The 22,698-nt window shown below is 40.8% G+C and overlaps 1 protein-coding gene across 1 annotated transcript in view; it reads left to right on the forward strand.

Annotated features, from left to right (window-relative positions):
- The first annotated feature begins 387 nt into the window (after window positions 1–387).
- The window catches only part of MICOS10 (mitochondrial contact site and cristae organizing system subunit 10), a 48,529-nt gene continuing 26,218 nt past the window's right edge, over window positions 388–22,698 (forward strand). The window contains exon 1 of the mRNA XM_042780264.1: window positions 388–451. Within this exon, the coding sequence (XP_042636198.1) occupies window positions 388–451 (64 nt within the window). The remainder of the gene's footprint in view (window positions 452–22,698) is intronic.

A 22,698-nucleotide genomic window follows, 5' to 3' on the forward strand; every position in this document is an offset into this window, starting at 1 on the left:
GGCAAATAAGTAAATGAATGAATAAGTCAAGTGCTGTGCTTGCTCTTGTCCGTGAGATTTTCAGAGCCAACGTCGGGAGACAGTGCAGAGGAAGGATCTTCTGGACAGGGCTCTGGATGCAGCGTAAGAAACCTGCCTACTTCTTCAGTCTTACTTAGGCAAGCGGTCCTCCAAGGTCAGGGTCACCTCCGGCCTCCTGTAGCCCGTCACCTTGACGACGAACTGAAAGAACCGGAAACTACGGAAGCGGCTAGGTCATCTCGCGATATCTAGTGCGCTGGCGGCGGCCGTCTGGGCCCAAGAACAGCGGCCGGCTCTCGCGATACTTGTCTGGAGTTGGAGCGCGGGGGCCGGCCGCAAGGAGAGCTGAGGCTGCGGGTAGGGAACATGTCGGATTCAGAGCTCGGCAGGAAGTGGGACCGGTGCTTGGCAGATGCGGTCGTAAAGATAGGTAAGGGGCTTCGCCCCTGTTAGGCTTGGTCCGGGCTCTGCTGCTCAAGGATCTGCTGACCTGGAGGGTGGAAGAGAAGACCCCCATGGGCGATCAGGCTGCCCGAACCCGCGGGCCGAGGCCTTCGGCTTAGCCTGTTCCAGGCTCCCTGGCCAGGGCGAGCGATTTTGGTCGAGCCCTAGTAGGAGGGCACTCGGGCGGCAGGGGACACAGGCCCAAGAACCTGAGCAGACCCCCATGGTGGGAGGGGGTGAAGTTGCAGCCCCGAGGAGATGGTCGTCGGGTTGTCAGGTGGCTGGAGAGTTGCAGAACGCTTCGAACGGAGAATGGTGTGCAGGTCACAACCTCGTGCCTGGGCTCGAAATTCTCCTATCTGGTGGCACGTCTCCCGGCAGGGACGTGAAGCTTAGTTGGGAGGCCACGTTACTCCCCAACTAACACAAAAGTGCTTTCTAAAGAAGGTTATCGGGAGCATTTAGTAGATATTGCCAGACTCTAAAGTGACTTGCTGTCATTTCCGAGTTGTAATCTGATTTATCTGAATCAGAATAGTCTGGGGTCCAAAATTGGAGCTTAGTGATGATGGCTATCTAGAATGAATGGAAAATAAAAGATTGGTCTCTTTTCAGTCCTTAGTGCAACTCTGGGTAGTCTTTTAACGTGTGCTTATTGACGGACACCAATTATGAAGTCACGGTGAGGTTGAGGGAAGAGGTAAAGTCAGCGTATAAGTGCTGTGTGCACAATTCAATACACAGTCATAATTTTTTTCTTTTTTTAACACGTGATGCACTTGAGAGTTAGGAGAAGGGATTTGCCCAGAGTTGCACTGCTGATAAATGTCAAAATGGTCAAAGTTGGAATTTAACTTGGGAGATAGATGTGTTGTTAGGTGCGTCAAGTTGGCTCCGATTCATGGTGACCGTAAATAGAACTGAACACTGCCTGGTCCCAGGAGATAGATGAATAGATCGATAAAATTTTGTATGAAATCTTAGGGTATTTAAGAGGGTTCAGGATTGGTCTTGGGAGCTCTGGTGGTGTAGTGCCTAAGGCATTTGACTGCTAACCAGAAGGCTGGTGGTTCAAACCCACTAGCTACTCCTCTGAAGGAAGGTTGGGCGATCTACTTCCCTAGTGATACCACCTCAGAAACCCAAGGAAGGGTAGCTATGAGTTGGATCCGACTCGACAGCAGTGAGTTGAGGATTGGTCCTCGAATGAAAATATTAGGAGAGAAGTAAGATTTTAAGTTCTTTAAGAGCAGGATCTTTTCTGGTTTGTTCAGTGTTGTATACCCAGACCCTAGAACAGTACTTAATAAAAATTATGGAATGAATCAATGAATGAAGTAACTTATCACAGTTACCGCTTCACCTGTAAATTCACTACTAAGTAGCTGTATGCCTTTGGGCAAGTTATTTAACCTCTGTTTCCTCATTTGTAAATTGGCAGTACTATCACTATCTCATAGAGTTGCTCTGAGAATTAATGAATTAGTTTATGTAAAGGCTTATGTATGGATCACTTATTTGGAATGGATTATTCTGGCAGTGACCAAAGACAACAGTTTTGGTTACTGCTAATAGCTTACATTTGGGAGCTCTGGTAGCGTAGTGCCTAAGGCACTTGACTGCTAACCAGAAGGCTGGCGATTCAAACCCACCAGCCACTCCTTGGAAGGAAGACGGGGCAATCGGGGCAATCTACTTCTGTAGTGATACTACCTCAGAAACCCAAGGAGGGGTTGCTATGAGTCCATCCGACTCAACAACAACAGCAACAATAGCTTACATTTAGGAGAAAAGATTTAACACCTAGGTATGAAATGGCAAAAGTAATAAAACAGTATGATGTAGTGTTAAACATGGGCTTTGGCAGTAGACTGAGTTTGAATCACCCACCCTCAGCTTTCACTCCCATCGTCATTGGTTTTGTATCTTTAGGTAAGGTCTCTTCCATATGAAATGGGAATGAAGATGTCCAAACGGAATAAAAAGATTATTTAGCACAGGGCCTGGCACATATTATATATTCAGTAAACAGCGGTAGTAATATTTGTTGTATTGATATTGTTGTGCCACTGATGACCACCTGAGGGAATGGATAGTGTGATTGTCATCCAGGAGTTGGGCATTACAAGTCTGGGAGACGTGTGAAATAACTCAATGAGGCAAGATAATGTATGATTACAGGCAGAAGTTAAAATGAGTGATTCAGACTCTGCTGCAGAGCTTTTGTAAATCAAGTCAGTGGAAGGATGGACTAAGCGCATCTAATAAGAGTTTGCAAAGGAAATGGGATGTCTGCTGACCTTTGGAGAATGGCTAGAATTTGGACAGTTAAGGAGTGTGAAAGAAAGAACTTGAGCAGAGGCCAACTTGAACTTTTATAGAGGAAATTGAAGCGCAGAGAGGTTAAGTAGCCAGAATTGGAGGAATTGGGGTTAGAACTCGTACTTTATAATTTCAGGTTTGAACCTATCACCTGCTCCATGGGAGAAAGACGAGGCCATCTGCTACCATAAAGATATAGCCTTGGAAACCCAATGGGTAGTTCTTCTCTGTCCTGTAGGGTAGCTGTGAGTCGGAATTGATTCTGGCACACGTAGCAATAGTAACCCACTAAGAAAAAGGAGTGGGTTTGAGTGGAGTCAGAATTATGAAATGTCTTAGAGAGATTCCGCTTTATCTTGAAAGCTTTAGTGATATATTTGGCTTTTCACGTGTATTCTGCATGTTCAACATCTTGTCTTAAAGTCACTTACTTTTGACTTCCAGAGCTCATTATTGAACAGCCTGGACTGGGTGGGGAATCTTGGCTGGTTCTAAGCAACAAATATTTATTGAGTTTTGGATCAGTCAGTGGGCAAATACAGAAGCATAGGCTTTCACTATCCTCAGCAGAGAATTGATGTGATATAAATGGAATTTTTTTTTCTAAGATTGGTCTGGCAATATTTTATACAGAACAGATTTGGAGCAATATTGTGAATGTGAATTGATGAAGGTCTGAATGTTACACTGGAAAGGGATTGGGTATTTTTGAGAAACTTAAAAAATTTTTCCCCATTTTTAAAACGGAGATAGTAATACCCACCTCCCAGGCTGTCACGGTGCTAGGAACATAAGAGGAACTCAGTAAATGTTAATGTCTTTATTTTCTCTCCAGCTGGTTAACTTTGGCTCATCTTCATTTCTTACCAAGATGACTCCAAGTTTAGAACCTGGGTAAGTTGTAATGTCATTGATTAAAATTTGGAAGTGGAACAGAAGAGGTGAAGGTGAATCTTGTTTACACTAAATAACATATAAGGCTTAATCAGCTATTGAGTCTTATTTATTATGTTATTTAGTGTAAACAAGGTTCACCAGCACCTCTTCTGTTTTACTTCCAAATTGGAATCGACTTGATGGCAGTGGATTTGGTCGGTAGCTAATTATGTGGGTAGCAGCAAAGTATGAAACTATAGTGAGGAAAAAAGAGGTCATGATTTTAGTTGCTTTTCTACGTAAGTAGTCATGAAGGGTATTTCAGGTTTGTTACTGAATTTTTGTTGTTGAGGATATACACAGCAGAACATATATCAATTCAGTAGTTTCTACATGGACCATTCAGTGACATTGATTACGTTCTTTGAATTGTGCAACCATTTTCCCCCTCCTTTTCTGAATTGTTCCTCCTCTATTTTCATAAACTCACAGCTCCCTGAATTTTGTATCTAACCTTTGGAATTGCTGTTGTTAATTTGATCCCAAATAGATTTTGAAAGACCATAATGTTCAAGGTAGATTTCTTTCCTAGTTGAGAACAATGGCAAACTTGTTTCCTTTTAAGAAAACTTTAGGGGATAATTTTGGTTTAAAGTTTAAAGATTTTCTCTTTTCAGGAGTTTATCCACCCTCCATGGCTCCAGAAAGTCTGGATTCCATAGGAATTTGAAACTTTGTTATGCATTTTACACCTTTTGATCAAGATTCTTCCATGGAATTTTTGATCAAAGTGTTCAGTAATGGTAGTCCGGCACCATCCAGTACTTGTCTCGTGGCAGAGTAGGCAGTTCACTGAGGCAATAAGCCACACATTCTGTCTCCTCCTATTCCTGACTCTCCTTCTTCCTCTGTTGCTCCAGGTGAATAGAGACCAGTTGTGCCTTGGATGGCCACTTGGAAGCTGTTAATATCCTAGGCACTACACAATGAAATATGAGATAGAAATAGAAGTATTAAACACATTGTTAAGCCAGTTAAGGGTGATGTCCCATGAAACCATGACCCTAAATCTCCAAATCAAGGAACCACATCCCTTGAGGTGTGTGTTTGTACATGAGTAGCCTCAGCAGCTACTCTTTTTTTTTTTTTTTTTGCTATTGTAGATGATGTATTTATAGGGATTTCAGTTTTGAGGTGTCCTTTTAGGAGTAATAGACTTTGGTGAAAGGACATAAGAGAGATGAGTCAGGGAAATGTAATCTTGGAAGGCTTTAGTCTAAGTAAAGAGTTTTGGTGGTACAGTGGTTAAAGAGCTCTCTGGTAACTGAAAGGTCGGTGGTTCAAACCCACTAGTTGACCTGCAGGAGGAAGATGTGGCAGTCTGTTTCTGTAACGATCACAGCCTTAGAAACCCTATGGGGTAGTTCTGCTCTGTCCTGTAGGGTTGCTGCAAGTCAGAATTGACTCAGTGGCAATGCATTTTTTTTTTGGTTTCACTCTGAGTGGTCTTTGAACCCATGAGTTTGATGCTCTTTTATAGGGAGTGAGGATATGAAATTCTTTAAACTAACCTCTTTGGCTGCTTGCTTTTCTGGTACTTCGTAAAATGGAGGACACTCAGGAAGTGGCAACCTGCCATAGGTTGATAAGAGGTTTGGTAGAAGATGTAAGCAGGAAAGGGCCAATGTAGATTTTCATCTGCATGTTGACAGTGTCATACTCTTTATTTAGTCTAGCAGAGACAGAAGGGAAGCTGTGGTGAATGGACAACTCCCTTTGCACTTTTCCATTGCCTTGGCTATGTTATACCTAAAGTGTTTTCATTTTCCCACTGGTTTACTTAAAAGAAGGACTCTTTCAGTTGCTTATGTTTATTACATAAATCTTGTTCTCATTGCCATCAAGTTGATTCCAACTCATAGCGATCCCCATTGGGTTGCCGAGGCTGTCAATCTTTACAGAAGCAGACCACTTCATCTTTCTTGCAGGAGCGGCTGGTAGATTCGAATCACCAGCCTTCTAGTTAGCCGTCAGATGCCTTAACCACTACACCACCAGAGCTCTTAGAGCTTGTAAATTAGCTCTCTTAGGAGTGTACTTTAGGCAATGTTTCTTTTTTATTCTTGTGATTTGGGTGAAAGTTTACAAAGCAAATTCATTTTCCATTCAACAGTTCATACACATTTTGTGTCATGACATTGATTGCAATCCCCGTAATGTAACAGCTCTCTTCCCACTTCCTGCCTGTGGCTGCAGTTTTTCCCTGTGTCCGTCTTTCCTGTGCATGCTTGCTATCTCCCTGTGCAAACACTGCCCTTCTGATCTCCCATGATTAATTGTTCTAAGGAATATACTTACCTGGTATAAATATTCACCTTATATGCCTGTCTTTTGTTTGGCTGGAAGCCATGGGAATGAGTTCAATCTCAGGTGCTTTAGGCAGTGTTTCTTAAAAATACTGTTTTCAAAGATCATCCTATTCCTAGGCTTGAATCAGTAAAGTCCTAATAAAATGTTATCATTTTGCCTTGTACGAAGAGATACATTTATTTGTAATGTCTCCCTGTGTTTTGATTACCTCTGTGCTGCTTTAGCAAAATACCACAAACGGGATGGCTTGATCAAATAGTTTATTCTCTTACAGTTCGGGAGGCTAGAAGTCTGAGTTCAAAGTGCCAGGCTCTAGGGGCTGGGTGAAAACACCTCGACTTTGGGCTTTAGCTCTGCTTCTTGCTCCCAGCCCACTGAAGCTAGAGGCATCTCTTCACTCAGGCAGCTACTGGCTGCTGAGGCTAACAAACCCAAGGCCGACAAATAAAATAGCATAGTCCCAATGTTACCAAACCACACAGCAGGCCATTTGTTCAAGCCCATTGTAAGTCCCAAGGTCAGCAGAGCATGGCAGGCTGCTGAACAAAGACACGGCTACAAGCAGGGTTCAAGAGCGCCATAAGCTAGAGACTGTTCCCAAAGCTGCTTATACGGGAGCAGACCACATACCCAAAGCAGCTACTCGGCCGCCTGTTGTAGATCCTACTGTGGAACTGATTGCCAGTTTCATCATAGGGAATAACTACCACTAGCTGCCCAGCTATTCAGCTAGGCCCGACCAAGTTGACATGTAACTTAACTACCACACCCTGCCCCTATTGCTATCTTAAAATAAGCAGTTCTATTTCTCTCCTTAATTCTGGTTTTATTTATCTATTTCATGTCAAATAGATGTCTGGGAGGGTAGGTGGTTTCTAATATGGTTTGACCTGATACAGTGAGCCCATGGGTCAAAAAAACACACACCTCTTATAATATAAAAGCAGCTCTGCCAGTGTAGTGGTTAAGACATTTTGCTACTAACCAAAAGGTCAGTGGTTTGAACACACCAGCCACTCCGTGGAAAAAATGATGAGGCAGTCTGCTTCCATAAAGATTTACAGCCTTGGAAACCCACTGGGGGTCGCTGTGAGTCAGAAGTGACCCAAGGGCAATGAGTTTGCTTTGGAGTTTTGGTGATACTAGAAGGAGCTACCCAGTTATTGTTGGCACAGTAGGCCATTGTTCCTTGTACTCCCTTTTTTCAGCTCTTGTTCGTTTTCCTTTCTCCTCTTCACATTTTTTCCCCTTTTCTCTTTGGCCTCTATTGTTATTTCTGCCAGTGCCACCCATACACATTGCTTAATTCATCCATAAGGTTTAGGATTAAAGAATATTTTATTTTTTTAGCATATGAAACTGTTCGCATTTAGGAAGTTCGTTGGTTTCTCAATTCTTTATCACATCACTCATTTTTCATAAATAGCAGTTACCACCACCTGAAATTGGCAGTTCGTTTCTTTCCTTGATTGTCCTTCATGAGAACCAGAGGAGCAGTAATTGTTGAGTGATTGACATATATTGCTCAGAATTTTGTAGACCATGCTCTCTGCCCATATTTTCCACTCAGTGAGTTTAGTGTTTAGAGTGAATTAGCATTTAAATTAAAAAGTCCAAGAAAAATAGAATGTATGTGAATTTCTGCCAGTTCACATGTTTGTTCTTTTATTTTACTCTTGGAGATTTTTTACCAACTTTTTATTTCATCAAGGGATGTAAATTACTGTCAGTAGATCTTAATAATAAAGTAGTATTGGGATTGTTTAGGAGTAGTCACCCAAGAAACATAAACTAAAGAACACTTTCATATTTGAACAAGTAGAGGGTGATGTTGGTTTAAGTGGTAGTGCTAAAACCTATTGCAGGAAATTAAAAAGGAGTGAAGAACATTACATTTTGTAAATGGCACGTCCCGTTTTATGTGAGTGTGTCATTAATGGTTTTTGCTAATTTTATGGATTTATTTTTAAGTTTTATCAGACTTGTTGAATTCTCTGGCTTTCTATCTCAGTTGAGGGGCCCTGTGCTGTTTGTTTTTTTGTATATACTGAGTAATTTCTCTTATATGTGCCCATGAGCAAGAATAAGTGATAAATTCCTGTTAATAAGAATAGAAAGCTCATAGTCTCTTGCCAACTTAGGAGGCTTAATAGTTAAGGTCTGCACTGAGCTGATGCTTGTGCTTGTCACTCTGGACTGGATGGGAGGTAACGTAACGTCTGCTTTCTATTTCTAAGGGAAAATAAGACCACAGGAGATGAGACTTCAGGGGCTGCTTCCCTGAGGTTTGGGGGTTGTTAAGCCCTGCTAGTGTGGGCCACAGTAGTACTGTCATTGCCCTCAGGGACCTACCTGTTAGGACTCACTCCTGAACGCTGAAGGCCTGCGCTGCCAGGTGTGTGGCCTCATGGCCGAGTTGATACAGTCTGTGTGACAGCGGCCAGGCCTTTGGTGTACAGGTTTGCTTGAGGAGGCTTTGAGGAAAATCTGATTCCACTGTTTCTTGGATTCATATGGAGGTTCTCAGAATCCCTAATGTGACTTGGAAAGCTTTAAAATTGTGCTCTCCCCCCACTATGAGAACAGAGGCTATCTAGTTCTACTAATCCGTGAATTGGCTGGGAATTCTAGTTTGTTCTAAGAAAAGGGAGGAAGACATCTTGGGAGGAGGGTTGCACAAGGCTGCGATTCCCCGGAGAAGGCTGCCCTTGCAGGCCAGGTATATCAATCACATGATTGTTTTTCGTTATCTTAGTAGCAAGGAAAAATGCAAGCCACAGATGTTTTAAAAGCAGTCCTTAGAAAGTATTCAGTTCAGTGGATTAATATGGTAGCATACACGTGCTTTTCCCAATTCTATTTTTTTTTTTTTTTTCCCCTCGTTAGCAATAAGCACCTCTCTGTGCTTCAGTTAGGAGTTCTGGTGGTGTAGTAGTTAAAGCATTTGGTTGTTGACCAAAAGGTCAGCTATTCGAACCCACGAGCTGCTCCACGGGAGATAGATGAGGCAGTCAGCTTCCATGAAGATTTAAAGCCTTGGAAACCCTGTGGGGTGGTTCTCTTCTGTCCTAATAAGATCACTATGAGTTGGAACTGACTCAATGCCAGTGGGTTGGGTTTGTTTGGCTTGGTGCCTCAGTTTTCTCATCTATAAAATAATAGTACCTGAGAGGATTGTTACAAGTAAAGATAAAATGAGATCATTTCTGTAGAGTAGTTAGGACGTTGCCTATTCTCAATACACATTAGCTACAGGCATGTAAATGAAGGATAGAAATTGTAAGTTAAAGTAACTATCACGTTTGCTCTGCTCTTGGCTCTTGTGTGTAGTATAGAAGCCTGACAATCAATATTGTAGTCTTCGTACACCATAAAAACCCACTGCTATCAAGTTGATTCCAACTCACAGTGTCCCCCATTGGATTTCCAAGGCTGTAAATCTTTACTGAAGTAGATTGCGTCATCTTCCTCCTGTGGAGTGGCTGGTGGGTCCAAATTGCCTGCCTTTTGATTAGCAGCCCAATGCCTTCACCACAGTGCCACCAGAGCTCCTTTTATATATAATAGTAATCGTTAATATATACTTCTCGAAATAAAACAAAACAAAAAGACACCTGGCATTATGGTAAGCCTGTGGGGACGCACAGATGAACAGACATTGGCCCTACCCTTGAGGGACTTAACCTCCTTGAGGAAAGTGAAAAGGAGGAGGTGACATTGTAGCTGTCTTTGGGAGAATATGTGGATATTTAATAGTGGACCAGGTGGAGAACTGTTCCAACCTGGAACTGTCTATTCAGTGTCCCAGAGGAGAGAGAGAATCTGGCTTCTTTGGGGCATGATGATAATGGCTGTCATTTATTGAGCACTTACCACTTGCCAGGCACTATGCTAAGCTCTGGTAGCGTAGTGCCTAAGGCACGTGACTGCTAACCAGAAGGCTGGTGGTTCAAACCCAGCAGCCACTCCTCAGAAGGAAGATGGGGCAATCTACTTCCGTAGTGATACTGCCTCGGAAACCGAAAGAGGGGTCACTATGAGTTGGGTCCGACTCGATGGCATATAACAATAACAGTGCTAAGCAGGCTACATTTTACATACATTATCACATTTAATCCTCATAACCTTGTGGCAGTTCACCATTTTTTACAGTGAGGAGATGGAAGCTCTCAGTAGCTGAGTCGCTCCTTTAAAATCACGATCACAGCTCACAGCTGCAAAGCTAGGGGCTTGAACCCCATTCTGTCTGGCTTCCAGAGCTCATGCTTGTAACCACTCTGTGTTGTTGCAGGAGATTTTGTCCTCTGGGAGTCTAAGAGATTATGTATCAGCCAGGGGCCAAAGATGAGGCAGGAAAGGTAGAAGGGGTGGAGAAATTAATGAAGGTCTTTTTACTAGCTGCTAAGAAGTTTGGATTTTGTCTTAAAAGACAATGGTGAAGCCATTGCATTTGTTTTTTAAATACAGCTATGGTGGTTATGGGAGTTCTGGTAGCATAGTGGCTAAGGCACTTGACTGCTAACCAGAAGGGTGGCGGTTCAAACCCACCAGTCACTCCTCGGAAGGAAGGTTGGGAAATCCTACTTCCGTAGTGATACTGCCTCGGAAACCCAAGGAGGGGTCGCTATGAGTCAGGGCTGACTCGATGGCACATAACAACAACAACAACATGGTGGTTATGTTTGTGTGTCAACTTGGCTGGGCCTGGTTGAGTGTTTGGGCAGCTGGTGGTAGTTATTCCCCATGATGAGACTGGCAGTCGACTCCATGGTGGGATCTACCACAAGCAGCTGAGTGGCTGCTTTGGGTATGTGGTCTGCTTCCTGTATATAAAAAGCAGCTTTGGGAATGGTCTCTAGCCTTTGGCTTGGACCCTGCATGTAGCCGTGTCGTTGCTCAGCAGCCTGCTGTGCTCTGCCAACCTTGGGACTTACAATGGACTTAAGTTAATGGCCTGCCATGTGGTTTGGTAATATCCAGAGTGTGCCTTTTTACTTGTCAACTTTAGGGCTTCTCAGCCTCAGCAGCCAGCACCTGTCTGAGTGAAGAAACGCCTCTAGCTCCAGTGGGCCGGAAGCAGGAGGCAGAGCCGGACCCCAAGGTTGAGGGGCTTTCACACAGCCCCTAGAGCCTGGCACTTTCAACTTGGACTTAAAGCCTCCAAATTGTAAGAATAAACTCCTGTTTGTTAAGGCCATCCCATTTGTGGTATATTTCTTGTCAGAGTGGCACTAGTAACCAGAAGAACAGCTGTGGAGACTTTATTTGTTTATTTATTATTCCCTCCTATCTGTCATGTTTATAAGTGAACTTGGGCATGGAAATAGATTCTGTTAACTTCCAGAAAGCAGTATAGACATTGTGTTCTTTTTTTTTTTTTAAACACTTCAGTGAAATATATTTTACGTACTGTAAATTTACCTATTTAAAGTAGACAGTGCCCTGGTTTTTAGTATATTCACAGAGTTGTATAACTATCATCACAGTCTAATTTTAGAACATCTACAATATCTCCAAAAGAAAAACTGAACATATTAGTAGTTGTTCCCATTCCTTTCCCACCCCAGCCCCAACAACCACTAATCGATCTGTTTTCTGCCTCTGGATTTGCCTGTTCTGGACATTGCACGTAGATGGAATTATACAATCTGTGGCTTTGTGACAGGCTTTTTTTTTTTCCCCACTTAGGATGATGTTTTCACGGTTCATGCACATCGTGGTAACATGGACCGATACTGCTTCATTCTTCTTTGCTACTAAATAATATTCCAGTGTATGAGTATGCCACGTTTTGCTTATCCATTCATCAGTTGATGGGCATATAGGTGGTTTCCAGTTTTTAGCTCTAATGAATGATGCTGCTGTGAGCAAGTGTACAAGGTTTGTGGGCATGTTGTCATTTCTCAAGTGAAATTATTTGGTCGTATGGTAATTCTGTTTCACATTTTAAGGAAAAATCATTGAATTTTAAGTAAAAGAGTGACATGGTTGGATTTCTGTTTTCAGAAGGATGACTGGAATAGCCAAAATGAGGGCAGGAAGTTGGATTTGTTATTGTAAAATCATACCAGAGATGAGATGATCAGATGAGAGGAAACCAGAACTAAGATGGGGCAGAGAGAGTACAAGAGACAGATGTGGTAGTGATGGTACAGAGGTAGGATTTGCAGAACATGAAATGGGGCAGGCGGGCAGGTGGGGTCAGAGGTGATGCCAAGCCTGTGAGAGTGCTGTTACCAATGACAGAAATAGGAGAGGAAGGGGGGAGCCCAGATAATACTTGGCAGTTTGTTAATCTCTAGTATGCCTTGTAGTGTAGTGCCTAAGGCCCTTGACTGCTAACCAGAAGGCTGGTGGTTCCAACTCACCAGCCACTCCTCAGAAGGAAGGTTGGGCAATCTACTTCCATAGTGATACCGTAGCCTCAGAAACCCAAGGAGGGTTCGCTATGAGTTGGGTCAGTATGTCTTGAATAGTTCAGTGGTTATGCGCAGCTCAGTCAACAGAGATCCAGGTTGCTTGCCATGTGTTCATGGTCATGAAAACAAAGGACTTGGCCTTGTTCCTTCCTTAGGAGAGTAAGACAGTAAACAGCTTAGCAGCTGACCTGCCTTGGAATTGACCAGCACCTTGTGTATTCATCCAATAATCAATTAAGTATAATTAAATTGATTGATTGTTGCTGTTGTTTTTGTCATCTATTTTTTTTTAATTGTAGAAAATAATTAAAAAAAAAAAATTTTTTATTGTGATTTGGGTGAAAGTTTACAAAGCAAATTAGTTTTCCATACAGCAGTTCATACACATTTTGTCTCATGACATTGACTGCAATTCCCCACAGTGTAATAGCTCTCTTCCCCGCTTCCTCCCTCATTGCCATCAATTGAATCAAATCTTACTCATGACCCCATCACCAGGCCTGTCTTTCCAAAGCTTTTCTGCATGAGTTTGAACCACCAACCTTTCAGCTGATTAATGCTTAACCATTTGTGCCACCCAGGGGTCCAATTGATTGTTTAAAACCATTTTAATGTTAAATATTGTACTGAGAGTACAGAAAGAGGCCATTGAATAAAGTCATGGAAAAAAGAAAGCGAATTATTGTTTTTCTTCAAGTATCAGTTCATCTTATAAATGTGGGTTACCACAAAGTATTGGTGGCTCACCGGAATTGCCTTCTGTAGCCTATGTTTGCAAACGGATACTTCTGCATTTCATACAGTGATACCAATTAGGGTAAACTAAAATACTTCTAAGGTTTTTGGTTGTTTATTGGTTTGGGTTTCAAATTAGTATATGTTAAATGTTGAATTAGTAGCTGTATTTTGTTTGTTGTATGTATTTCTAAACAATGTTTGGGAGCAAAAATACTTTTTCCATTTGCGGCAGCAGTGTGAATATGGAACATTGTGATCTTGCTAGAGGAGAATTTTCTGTTAGTATTACAAAATAATGTAATTAGGCGCTATATGGAACTTGAAAACATTTAAATTTTTGTTCTGGCTGTGGTTTTATGCTTTCCTAAAATGTGGCTTGAAACAGTTTATTAGTAAATAGACTGAATTGCTTTCTTTGGCAAGTGCATCTCGGTATTGAATCCAAGTAAAAATACAAATATTTACTTATTAAAATCATTTGGTGTGGTAATATTTTTACTATGGCACTTGACCCATTAGTGAAATGTTAGGGTATTGCTAGATTGGATCCTGTTTTATATAAAGGTCTAGAGGGAAAAAAGAGGACAGAAATTCAGTGTCTGTTATGTGCCACTATATTTGGTACACCAATACATTTTCCCTTTTTACTGTCCAAAAACCTAGTGAAGAAATTTATATGATCTCTTTTCTTCTAGCTATAAAAATAGCACTCAAAGAAGTTAGGTTGCTTATCCCAGGTCACACAGCAAGTAAATACCAAGTGGGAATTACTGAATTTGTGTCTGCAAGTCATATCCTTTCTATTATGTCTTTATGCTTATCTTCAATGTGAATAATTTTGTTACTTACAAGACTTTTCAACTTAAATTTAGTTTATTGAAAGTAAGCGTAATATATAAATTCTGCACGTAAAAACTGAAATTGAGGAATCAGAGTTGGGGTGCTGTTTTGATCTTTAAGTTCTCGTATTGGCATTATCGATTGAGTGGCACATGAAGCACTCTAGGGCCTCAGATCAGCCCACTTGGCTCCACAATTTATTAATTGATCTTGGCAAGTTACTAGGTCTCTCTTTGCACATCAGTGTCCTCACTGTAAAATGACCATAATAATAGTAAATACCTCATGGAAGAGTTATAAAGCTTAAAGGAGTTATGAAACAAGTTTTGTTGTTGTTTCTTACATAATTTTTCAATCTGTGTGCTGAACAAATTATCTGAGAAGTTGTACTATATGAAGGAGAACATGGATTCAGGATTGGAGGAAGACTCATTAACAACCTGCAATATGCAGACAACACAACTTTGCTGAAAATGAGGATCACTTGAAGCACTTACTGATGAAGATGGTTACAGTCTGCATTATGAATTACACCTTAATACAAAAGAAAACAAAAATCCTCACAACTGGACCAATAAGCAGCATCACAATAAATGGAGAAAAGTTTGAAGTTGTTAAAGATTTCATATTACTTGGTTCCACAATCAACACCAATGGAAGCAGCAGTCAAGACATCAGATGACACATTGCACTGGACAAATCTGCTTCAGAAGACCTCTCTCAAGTGCTGAAGAGCAAAGATGTCCCTTTGAAGACTTAAGGTGTGCCTGACCCAAGCCATAGTATTTTTAATTGTCTCATGTGCATGTGAGAGCTGGACAATGAATAAAGAAGAAGAATTGATGCTTTTGAGTTGTAATGTTGGCAAAGAATGCTGAAAGTACCACAGACTGCCAGAAGAACAAACAAATCTGTCCTGGAAGAAGTACAGCTGGAATGCTTCTTGGAAGCGAGAATGGCCAGACTTTGTCTGACCTACTTTGGTCATGTTGTGAGAAAGGACCATTCCCTGGAGAAGGATGTCATGCTTGGTAGGGAAGAGTCAACGAAGGAGAGAAAGGCCCTCAATGAGATGGATTGACACAGTGGCTGCAATGATGGGCTCAGGTATAGCAAGGATTGTGAGGCTGGCCCAGGACTGGGCAGTGTTTTGTTCTGTTGTGCATGGGGTCACTATGAGTCAGAGATGACTTGACGGCACCTAACAACAACAACATACCATTTGTATGAGATGGGTGGTGAGTTTGAAACTAAAAATAAGTCCACTTGTGTTTGATCTTAAATAACTATTATTTTAATTCAGTATTAGATGCTTTTAAGAAATTGTTGTATATTAAATCCCTAGCTTATTGTATGTACAACTGCCTACATTAAAGAAAAGCTCTGTTTTGGAGCTTTAAATGTACAATTTAACTTACAAATAAATATATGCACAAGTGGTAGAAGATGTATGTTCAAGGGTATTCACTGCTGCGGTGTAATAGCAAAAAAAAAAAAACTATAAAGAATCTAAATATCAAGTAGGTGACAGAATTATGGTACACACGTAAAATGAAATGCAAGCAGTCCCTGGATTACGAACGTCTGATTTATGGACAACTCCTACTTGCCCTTTAATGCAGGGCCTCAAGCCAGTTCTGTCATGGCTGAGAAAGTGAAACAAAAACAGACCAGAAGTTTTACAATTTGAGTGATTTGTCACAATACCTGGAATGTGAAGAGTTGTGGGTGAAAGCCCTGAAATGGGAGACTCAGAAGAGGTGTACTGAGCCCTTTCAGGAGCCTGACGTTTGAGATTGGATTATTGGTAGGACTTTGGAGAGCCACACATACTCAAAGCAGGGCTGCTGCCATCCTTGAAGCCTTACTTTAATGTTATATAAATTTGCCCACACTGGAACTGTTAAATCAGCCCCTACTGGCAACAAATTCTTCATCACAATCACCGTCATTTGCTGCCTGTGCATCTTTTAAATCATTGAAAAGACTTTGAGCCTTTTCTTGCACTAACCAAAAAACTCATTGCCATTGAGTCAGTCCCAACTCATAGTGGTGACTCTATAGGACAGAGTAGAACTGCTCCATAGGGTTTCTGCCCCATAGGATTTCTAATCTTTATGAAAGTAGATTGCCTTATCTTTCTCCCGTGGAGTGGCTGGTGGGTTCAAACCACTGACCTTTTGGTTAGTAGCCTGATACTTTAACCACAGCCCCACCAGAGTGCGTTTCTTGCACTAAAGTAAGGCTCAATAAGAACACTACACACCTAGTCCAGCAGACCTACAGATTCTTAAAGACACAGTTAGGAACGGATCTTGTTCATAACCTGGGGACTGCCTGTCCTAGACAACTTTAAAAAGACATGGTTGGAAAAAAAAAAGAACAAAGCTGGAGGACGTATATTTTCAGATATCAAGACCTCAGATATCAAGATCCAGTAATTGGTATATACAGTTGACCTTTGAACAACGTGGGGGTTAGAGGCACCAACACCCCCTCCACTGTGCAGTCAAAATTCTGCATATTACTTTTGACTCCTCCAAAACTTAACTACTAATAGCCTACTGTTGACAGAATCCTTACAGATAACATAAACAGTTGATTGACTGCAGTGTAATAAATTACTTAGTGTGGCTTTTCTACCCATAAGTCTTTGTAAACTCTGAGGTGGAATGTGCCATGAGCAACTGAGGAGCTCCTGATTGCTAAAGTTGTCCACCTGGGGTATTTCTGTTGGGAGTGGCACAAAACAATGTTCTGGAAGGTTCCCGCTCTCTCTCAGGTGCTTAGAATTCTAATGTTATGATTAGTTGGTTTGGCCACTCTGCTGGGGTCAAAAGGAGGCCTCCTAGAGGCAGAAGTGTCTTTCTGCGACTGCTGGTTGAGGAAGATGTGCTGCTGAAAGAGACACACGCTCCTGAAAGAAACACGTGCTGTTGGGAAAGAGATGCAAGAGACATGCATTGCTGAGTGAGATGCCAAGGGACACACACTGCTGGGGGAGAGACTGTGAGAGACTTGGCTGAGAGACTGTGGATTGAGAGAGAGTCTGAGTGTTTTTCCTGAATTTGAATTGTAGCCTGGTGCTTCCCTAATAAACCCCGTAATCTGTGAGTTCTGTGTGGCCACTGCAGTGAATTATCGAACCCAAGAGAGAGGTGGTGGGTGCTTTGGGAGGAACAATTGGTGAAAGGGCTGGAGGGAGGCAGCATGTCTGGCCCTGCAGTAATAGGCCTTGGGCTATTGATGGTGATTCTGTCTTCCTCTTGTGGGGTTAGAAGAGGTCAGGAGATATCTCCTCCTTACCCCTTTAGCATTGACACAGTTCTTGCTGTACAGTTACTAGATTTTCACACAAAGACACGCATATACAACAGATAAGTATATTAACTGTATGGCATGATGTTATTTATTTTTAAGTGGAAGTGGATCATCATAAAGGTCTTCCTCATTGTCTTCACAGTGAGTAGGCTGAGGAGGAAGAGGAGGGGTTGGCTGTGCTGTATCGGGTGGCACAGGAGGAGGTAGGAGAGGCAGGGGAGGTAGGCACACTCAGTGTAACTTTACAGAAATACATTGTAATTTCCGTTTGACCTTTCTGCCTTTTCATTTCTCTAAAAATGTTTCTGTACAGTACCATTTACTTTACTTTCAGTGCCCATATCACAGAAGGGTTAAACGTTAAAAGAAGTGTTGAATAATTGGAATCCTTCTGCCAGATTTTCTAATGTCAGTTTGTTTTCTGGCACTGCTGCTTCTCTTCATCTTCTTGCATTGGTTCAGAAGCGCACTCATCTCCATCCAGTTGTCTTCTATTAATTCCTCTGGTGTGGGGTCCATTAGCTCCTGAATTTCTCCAAGATCCATATCTTGAAACCCATCACTCCCCACCTTTTTTGCGGTATTCACGATCTCTTTCATGATTTCCTCGACTGGCTCTGTCATAAATCCTGTGAAGTCCTGTACAACATCTGGACACAGTTTTCTCCAGCAGGAATTTATTGTTTTGGCCTTGAAAGCTTTCACAGCTTTTTCTATTAATGATGGCATCTTCAGTGGTGTAATCCTTCCAGACTTTCATGATGTTCTCTCTGTTGGGGCTCTCTTCCATAGCATTGACAGTCCTTTCCGTAGAGTACCATGTGTAGTGAGCCTTAAAGGTCCTTATGACCCCCTAACCTAGAGGCTAAATTCAAGACGTTGTGTTTGGGGACAAGTAGACCACTTTGATGCCTTTGGTGTTGAACTCATGGGGTTCTGAGTGGCCAGGGCCATTGTCCAATATCAAAAGAACTTTAAAAGGCAGTCAGTCCCCTACTGGCAAGGAACTCCCTGACTTCAGGGACAAAGCATTGATGGGCCTAATCCACAAAAGGGGTACTTGTCCAGGTCTTCTTATACAACCAAAGGACTGGAATACACAATAAATAAATAAATAAACAAACATTTTTTAAAAAAAAAAAGACTGGCAGCTGGTGTTTATCTTTTCCCTTCAAGGCTCAGGGTTAGCAGGTTTATATATAAAGGCAGTCCTGATCATAAACTTGACTGCATTTGCACAAAACAGTAGAGCTAGTCTGTCTCTTCTTACCTTAAATTCCAGTACTTGCTTCTCTTCCTTACTAATAAATTCCTTTGAGGCGTTTTTTTTCCCAGAACAGGGCATTAAAAACCTGTTCAGGCATATATCCTTTCTCCTTAATAATTTTCTTTATGGTGTCTAGAAACTTATCTGCTGCCTCTTTGTTGGCAGAAGCTGCTTCTCCTATTATCTTGACATTTTTTAAGCCAAACCTATTTCTAAAATTATCAAACTATCTTTTGTTGGCATTAAACTCTCCAGCTTCAGATCATTTAACTTCCTTTTGCTTTAACTTGTCATATAATGACCTCACTTTTTCTTGAATCATATTAGACTCTATAGATATACCTACAGCAGTCCTGAATCCACATAAAAGGTACATTTTCAATATGAGATGAAAAGGTATTTCACAAAAAGTGCAAAGTTTTTGAACTTGCTGGTGTGGCTGTAGCAACAGCGTCATGAATTTCCTCATGCTGGATTCATTTATCTTGAAATGGTGGGCAACTGCAGCTGCAAACCTCAATCTACAGTACATATCACACAATTCACCTTTTTCTAGTAACGTCATGACTTTTCTGTACTTCTTGGGGGCACTTCCAGCATTACTAGTGGCACTTTGTATGGGTCCCATGATGTTATTCAAGGTTTATAGTATTACAGTAAACACAATGAGAAACACATGAGAACCATGAGAGATGACTTTTTACTGTGATACACATTTACTGGAGAGATGAACTGCTAATGTAGAGATGAGTAGTGTCACACAGCATTTTAAGCAGATACAACACTTGAGCTCACTGCAATAGCAGCAGAAGGTGGCTGCTAAATTACAGTAATAGTATGCACTACAATTAATTTTATAGTTATTTAATACTGCATCTTTACATTTGTTTACATTTTTTTTGACTGAACGGTACCATATACAGTCTGTTAAGCGTTTGTGTATGTAAATTTTGATAAATTTTAACTTTTTATAATAAATTTGTGTATGTTTTATGGTAGTAAATGATAAAATAGACTAGTATCTACATCCATGTTATACATTCATGACATACCTTTTTCTTGATTTTTCAATATTTCTGGGTTACCTAGTTCTTCTGAAAGTTTTTTCAAATTGTCACAAATCTCCAAAAAAATTTTCTGATACATTTATTGAAAAAAAATCCACATGTAAGTGGTCCCCATGCAATTCAAACTCATGTTGTTCAAGGGTACTAGTGGTGTAGTAGTATAGTAATTAAGGTAGTATGATATTGATGCAAGGTTGGACAAACTGACCATTGAGAAATAGATCCACACTGTACAGTCACTTGATTACTAAAACAACATTGTAATGCATTAATTCAATTCCATAGTAGATAAACAACTTCTACAAATCAGTAAGAAAGATTTTGAACATATTAAATGGACACATCACAAAGAATATTTAAATGACCAATAATTATATGAAAAGGTTCTCAACGTTGTCATCAGGGAAATTGCAATGCTTAATGGTTAATGTTTCCCCCCTAAGATCAGAAACAAGGCAAGGATGTACACTGTCACCACTTACATTTATTATATAAGTGGTCCTAAGCAGTGCCTTAAGATAAGGAAAGCAAATGAAGAGCAAGTACATTGGAAAGGAAGAAGTAAATCTATTTATATTCACAGACAACATGATCATTGTTTTGGTTACCTAGTGCTGCTCTGACAGGAACATACCACAAATGAGAGGGCTTATAGAAACAGGAGTTTATTCTTACAATTTGGAGGCTTAAGTCCGAGTTCAAAGTGCCAGGCTCTAGGGGCTGGGTGAAAGCCCCTCAACCTTGGGGTTCAGCTCTGCTTCCTGCTCCCGGCCCACTGAAGCTGGAGGCTTTTTTTTTCACTCAGCTGCTGGCTGCTGAGGCTGACAAACCCAGGGTCAACAAATAACAAGACACGATCCCAATATTGCCAAACCACATAGCAAGCCATTAATTCAAGTCCATTGAAAGTCCCAAGATCAGTAGAGCATGGCAGGCTGCTGAACAACAACTCAGCTACACGCAGGGTTCAGGCGTGCCATAAGCTGGAGACCATTCCCAAAACTGTTTCTTATATACCCAAAGCAGCTTCTCAGCTGCTCCAGTTGATTCCACCATGGAGTTAATTACCAGTCTCATGGGAAATACTACATCCAGCTGCCCAGCCAGTCAACCAGGCCCAGCCAAGTTGACACACAAACTTAACTACCATAATCATGTACATAGAAAATCTTAAGGAATCTACAAGAAAAGCACTAGAATTAATAAGTAAATTTAGCAAAGTTGCATGATTTAAGATCAGTATTCAAAAATCAATAGTATTTCTAAATACTCTGTGGTGTAGTACCCAAGGCATTTGACTGCTAACCAGAAGGCTGGTAGTTCAAATCCACCAGCCACTCCTCGGAAGGAAGATTGGGCAATCTACTACCATAGTGATACCATCACGGAAACCCAAGGAGGAATTGCTATGAGTCAGATCCAGCTCAACGGCAGTGAGTTTGGGATTTTGGTTAACAATGACAATTGGAGTATTAAATTAAAAAATATAATCCATTTACAATAAATCAAAAAATATGAAATACTTAGGCATAAATTTAACAAAATGTGTGTAAGACCTATACATTGACAACCACAAAACATTGTTGAAAGAAATTAAGTACCTAAAGTAAAGGTATACTATGTTCATAGATTGGACTGTAATATTGCTCTGGTGGCATAGTGCTTAAGACATTTGACTGCTAACCAGAAGGTTGGTGGTTCAAAACTACCAGGCACTCTGCGGAAAGAAGACTGAGCAATTTACTTCCATAAAGATTTACCACCTCGGAAACCCAGAGGGAGTTCACTATGTGTCGGAATCAACTCGATGGCAGTGAATTTGGTTTTTGGTTTATTGTTAAGATGTCAAAACCAGAAAAACCAAACTCACTGCCATAGAGTTGAATCTGACTCATAGCAACCTCTCCTTGGGTTTCCAAGGCTGTGTCATTACGGAAGTAGATTGCCCAAATTAATCTATAGATTCATGACAGTTCTAATCAAACTTCTAATAGAATATAATCTTATTTTAAAGTTTATATGAAAATGTAAATAATCTAGAATAGACAAAACAGTTTTTAAAAATAACAGCAAAGTTGGGAGATTTATATTATCTGATTTCAAAATTTACTGTAAAGCTACAGTAAACAAGACAGTGTGGTACTGGAGAAAGGATACACATGTAGATTAATGGCATAAGGTAGAGTCCAGCAGTAGACTCATAAATATACGGTCAATTATTTTTTGACAAAGGCAACTTAATGGGGAAAGAAAAATCTTCAACAAATTGGGCTAGAACAACTGGGGATTCGTGTAGAGGGCAAAATAAAGAAACTCATGTCATATACAAAATGTAAATCAAAAGGAATGATAGACCTAAACTTAAAAACTAAAAACTGTACAAACTCTAGAAGAAAATAGGAGAAAGTCTTTGTGACCTTGAGGTTGGAAAAGATCTCTGAAGATTCAAGCAAAAATCACAAAAAAATTGACGAACTAGATTTGATCAAAGTTGAAAACTTTTGTGTTTTCAAAGACTGTTAAAACAATAAAGGAAGCCATAAAATTGGAGAAATATTTGGAATACATATATCTGATAAAGGACTTACATCCAGAATATGTACAGAACTGTTACATTTCATTGGAAGAAGACAAGCAACCCAATTAAAAAAAAAATGGATGAAATGTTTGAAGACTTGACAAAAGTTATATATTAAAAGAAGTTATACTAATATCAAATAAACACATGAAATATGCTCGTCATTGGTCATTAGGAAAATACAAATGAAAATCCTAATGAGAATTTGATTTTGATACTGAGCCATTAAAATAGCTAAAATTCACACTAGGATGTGGAGGGAGCCCTTGGGTGATGCAGATGGGTAAGTGCTAGGCTGCCATGCAAAAAGTTAGCAGGTCAAACCCCTCAAGAGATGCCTTGACGATTCCTTCAAAAGTTGGAAATACAAATACCATTTGACCCAGCCATCCCATTACTAGGTATATACCCTAAAGAAGTGAGAGCCATAACAAG

Source organism: Orycteropus afer, unplaced genomic scaffold (assembly GCF_000298275.1).
Source record: "Orycteropus afer afer isolate SDZICR_OR568_19922 unplaced genomic scaffold, OryAfe1.0 scaffold00031, whole genome shotgun sequence".
NCBI classification, from domain to species: domain Eukaryota; kingdom Metazoa; phylum Chordata; class Mammalia; order Tubulidentata; family Orycteropodidae; genus Orycteropus; species Orycteropus afer.